Genomic DNA, 4,734 nt, shown 5'->3' with positions numbered 1-4,734 from the left:
CTATGCAAATTGCAAGCCGAATCTGATTCACAATCCATTCAAAAATCACATTGAAGTGCTAAATAAAAAAACCTAGCTACTAAATTATCTAGAAGAAGGGTGAACATAAGTTGAATCCGGTGAAGTAGCCCGAAAACCACTTCCACTACTCTGACTAGTAGTCTGGGAACCCTGAAAAAACATTCTTGGAAGAAAAGGCAGTTGAGAAGAAGAAGAAGAAGACGATGAAGAAGAAGATGACAAGTACTGTAATTGGTTTAATAAACTTGAAGGTGGTTGCAACCTTTGAAAATCATCATTCAAGAAATTTTGAGGGCTTATGTTAGTATTATTATAATTAGGTTGAGTGTGAATTATTGGATAATTATTAGTGAAAGAAGAAACAGTAGTACTGTAAAGGGTATTTGGAGTATAATCATGAGAAATAGTACTATTAGAAACACGTGTATTTTCCACGGAATCCAACGTACTCGTAGAAAATCCCAGATTACCGACAGTATTCTGATGCGAGTATAACTTCAATGGTGATCGTTCGTGAGTTGAAGAAGTAGGCAAGAGTTTAACATTTTCTGGGAAGTTGAGTTTGGCTTTGCTGCCTCTGAATTTAAGAGCAGCTTCATCATAAGCTATAGCAGCATCTTCAGCAGTGTCAAAAGTGCCAAGCCAAACCCTAGCAGCTTTATATGGATCTCTGATTTCTGCTGCCCATTTTCCCCACGGCCTTTGTCTAACTCCTCTATATCTTCTTCTTGGTTGATGATTAGTATTTCCTTCTCCATATGTGGGAGTAATGTATAGGAATGTTGATTCTGTTGTTGGTGTGTTGTTGGCAATAGTCCTAATATTTGAACTTTCTCCACCTATTAACATAATACATTCCAGGGAAAAAAGATTAGGAGAAGGAAGTTATTCGTCATGAAATTAAAGACCAAGCGTACAATCTCTCGGAATTCATGCAAACATAATAATGAATTAAAACACAATAAAAATAATATATTGACACAAACGATACCAACTAGTTGGGATAAAGCTTAGTTGTAATATTATATTGGTGTAAGAAAATATGAAGAACTTTTAGATGAGGCTCCGAATAAAGCAATTCAAAATGAAACGACATAATCGATATCAAGAATTTAGACAGCAAACTCCAACTAATTTGGAATTGCGCGTCTAGGTTGTTATCGGGGTAGTAAAATAAGTTGAAGTTTGCTATATACAATGATTATATACTCAGTGTAATCTCATACAGTGGGATCTAGGAAGAATAGCGTGTACACAGACGTTACTCTTATTTTGTACAGGTAGCTAGAGAGTCTGTTTCCAATATACTGTCGGCTTAAGGAAAAGAACCAATTATATAAAGAGGAATGAGCTGAGCAATTTACTTCTGATAGATTTGCATACCTGATGACCTAATATCAGACAAGAACAGTTGCCCACTTTGTTCTTCACGTCCTCTTTTCTCTCCAACAACTCCAGAAATTGCATTCAAAGAAGGAGAAAAACCAGAATTAGCTGCACCAATATTATCACATCCTTCACCTTGATTCAGTACTTTATCTTCACCTCTCACGACACGTGTCAGTGCAGAAACCATAACTGACATCTCCTCTTCTCTATTAATCCCAGAAAACATCACATTGATATTCCGAGCTTCATCATCTTTTATTGGCTTATAATTGGCTTTGTTTCTAAAATTCGCCACCTTGAGTATACACATGTAATAACTTCACCAAAAAAAGTTAATCTTAACAATTAATATGAGAAGTTTGAATTAAACTTCAAGATTCAAAAAGAGGAAAAAGATATTAAAACCCGTTGCTTTTCAAGAAAGTTGACAAGATGAACAAACTAATACCAACCAGCTAACTCCCTCTTTTTTAGGCTTTCTTGAACCAACCGTTATATATATAGAAAGAGAGAGAATTAGACTAACCCAAGTTGGGAGTTGAAAATCTTAAAACAAAAAAACAAAAAAGTAAAGTCAAACTTTTTTTGTAAAATAATAAAGACAAGAATATAGAGTCGGCCAGTCAGCTCATGAGCTTCCTTAATTTGTATTCTTCTCTTCAAGTTGAGCTCTACTCCTATTGTACGTAAGAAGGAGAGATTAATCGTATTGATGAAAACATTCTTTTTTATTTGTTGACTTGTCATTATTTCTTTTGGACAAAATGTGAAAAGAATAAGGACAGTGGTATTATAGTAAGTGTGAAGGGAGATCTGTTATATGTGGATAAGAATATTTGAGAGAGAAAAAATTAGAGCTGCTTTAGGAGTTGTTTGTCAGTCGGCGGTGAGTTTTCCTAGCTAGTAGCTAGAGGCCGACATAGAAGACGCGGAATGGGATAATTATATGTTACCTTTTCATAAAATAAAATAAAAGATATCGATTCAAAAAATAATGCAAATTATAACAACGTTTTAAAAAATATATTGCATTGTTAGTGCATATAGACTTCAATTTTACGAGACAGTATTTAACTAAGCGCAGAGATTTAAATGTCAATATTACTAATATATAGTAGGGTTAATTATACTAAACACCCCTATAATATGATTCAGTTTCGAATACACCCCTTTGTATTTTAAAATCAAACACTGACACCCCCTATATTTTAAAAATTCTACACGTACACCCCCTTTGAGGTATATCCGTAATTAAATATTTTTTCGGAACCAAATTTCATGTTCTGTTATAATACATATTTTCTATAACAGCAATTCACTATATATAACATCCAAAAATATGTGTAACAAACGAGATTGTTATAGAGAGATTTGATTGTACTACTCCCTCTATGTGTTAGATATTGTTAGGGGGTATCAAATGGGTGGGTTGGACAAATTTTGGGCAAGTTAAATGGGTTGAGTCTATAATTGTGCGGTCAAATGATCCTTCCAAAAGTTACTTGGCTCAAGATGGGCTAAATTTTGGGTCATAACTCAACCCGTCTAACTCGTATCAAGCTTTGCTTAATCTGTATTATTTTTTTATGAACTATATAATTACTAAATAAGACTTCTTTTTTTTTGTTATGATCATATATAACATATCAAACAAAAAATTTATTTCTAAGATATTTTGGTAAAGTTACTCATAGATCAATTTGGGCTAAATATCAGCGCAACTTTAAATAGGTTGAAATATATTGGGTCAAGATGCGCTAAGTTCAATAAATGGGCGGGTCAATAACCAGCCCAACCTTGGACAAGTTGGGCGGGTCATTTGAGCTTGTGCCAAATTTGTAGCCTTAGATATTGTTAATGAATTTATGCACGCTCTTATCATCTAAATGGTTATTATATGTAACATTTCATAAATAAATAAAAAGATATCAATTCAAAAAATAATGCAAATTACCCATTATAACAAGGTTAAAAAAATATTACATTGTTAGTGCGTATATACTTTAATTTTACGAGACGATATTAACTAAGGTCTATCAAAAACAATCTCTCTATCTTTTAGATAAGGTAAGGTATGTGTACACATTACCCTCCTTAGACCCCACTTGTGAAATTTTACTGTTGTTGTTGTTGTTGTTTGGTATTAACTAAGCACAAAGATTTAAATGTCAACACCCAATAATATGACTCAATTTCGGATGCACCTTGCATTTTAAAATCAAGGGCAAAGGTCCAAATATGCCCTTATACTATACGAAATTGAGCACATTTGCCCTTCGTTAATACTTTAGCTCAAATATGCCCTTACCGTCACATAGTTGGTCCATATATGCCATTAGAGTTATACAGTTGGCCCATATATGCCCTTTTCGAAACGGAATTCACCTAAACTAATTAGCTCTTTCTTTAATTGTATTAAAGTGTATTACAAATACTATTTCCTTTTTATTAGTACTTTTTTCTTTACCTTTCTCTTTTCTTTCATCTTTTTTCTTTTCTTCTCTTTTTTTTTCCCTTTTTCTTTCTCCCTTATCCTATTTCCTCCATTACTGATGTCTTCTCCATTTTCATCACCAATTTCACTTGACAAAACTCATAAATTCCAATTACTAAGAAAATTCTCCCATAAGGTAATCAAGTTCTAATTTCACTGGCCCTTTAAATTAATAAAATTAAATTATTTCAAAAATTATGGTTTAAAATTTAAAATAATAAAAATATCTCAACCTTTAACAATACTCAAAAGACCAAAATATTTAAATTATTTTTAGAAAGATAATTTAATGATTAAAAGTCTAGAGTTCAAGTTGTAGTGTTATAAATTTGAGTTGTTAGTCTTTTTTTAGCTGGACATTTTCTATTTTTTTTATTAACTATATATGTAAATTAGGGGTGTACATGGAACGGGTTGGTTCGATTTTTTATCAAAATCAAATCAAACCAATTATATCGGTTTGGATTGTACGGTTTTGTTGGATTTTCGGATTTTTTGTTACATAAATATTATTTCAATCTTACTTTGTTAAATTTTTTAAAACTAAATATATATTCAGTAAAAATTAAAAAATTGAAAAGCATATGATATATAAAAATATTCTTATGGGAGAATTTTCTTAGTAATTGAAATTTATGAGATTTGTCAAGTGAAATTGGTGATGAAAATAGAGAAGATATCAGTAATGGAGGAAATCGGATAAGGGAAAAAGAAAAAGGAAAAAAAAAGTGAAGAAAAGAAAAAAGATGAAAGAAAAGAGAAAGGTAAAGAAAAAAAAGTACTAATAAAAAGAAAATAGTGTTTGTAATACACTTTAATACAATTAACGA

The 4,734-nt window shown here is 31.7% G+C and overlaps 1 protein-coding gene across 1 annotated transcript; it reads right to left on the bottom strand.

Annotated features, from left to right (window-relative positions):
• Window positions 1-1,854, bottom strand: LOC107808466 (ethylene-responsive transcription factor ABR1). Its single transcript, XM_016632999.2, has 2 exons — window positions 1,405-1,854; window positions 1-860 (listed from the first exon to the last, which is right to left on the bottom strand). The coding sequence occupies exons 1-2, from the start codon at window positions 1,718-1,720 to the stop codon at window positions 85-87; spliced, it is 1,092 nt and encodes a 363-aa protein (XP_016488485.1). The 5' UTR covers window positions 1,721-1,854; the 3' UTR covers window positions 1-84.
• Between the last annotated feature and the right edge of the window lie 2,880 nt (window positions 1,855-4,734).

The sequence above is a fragment of the Nicotiana tabacum genome, chromosome 23, assembly GCF_000715075.1.
Source record: "Nicotiana tabacum cultivar K326 chromosome 23, ASM71507v2, whole genome shotgun sequence".
NCBI lineage: Eukaryota > Viridiplantae > Streptophyta > Magnoliopsida > Solanales > Solanaceae > Nicotiana > Nicotiana tabacum.
This window is presented reverse-complemented; position numbering and strand designations above follow the sequence as displayed.

What these genes read in the sequence shown, in the direction of transcription:
- LOC107808466 (XM_016632999.2), bottom strand. Translation starts at nt 1,720, where the DNA reads ATGTGTATACTCAAGGTGGCGAATTTTAGAAACAAAGCCAATTATAAG. An exon ending in GTCTGATATTAGGTCATCAG is followed by an intron (nt 861 to 1,404) that starts GTATGCAAATCT and finishes TTATGTTAATAG; the next exon opens with GTGGAGAAAGTTCAAATATT.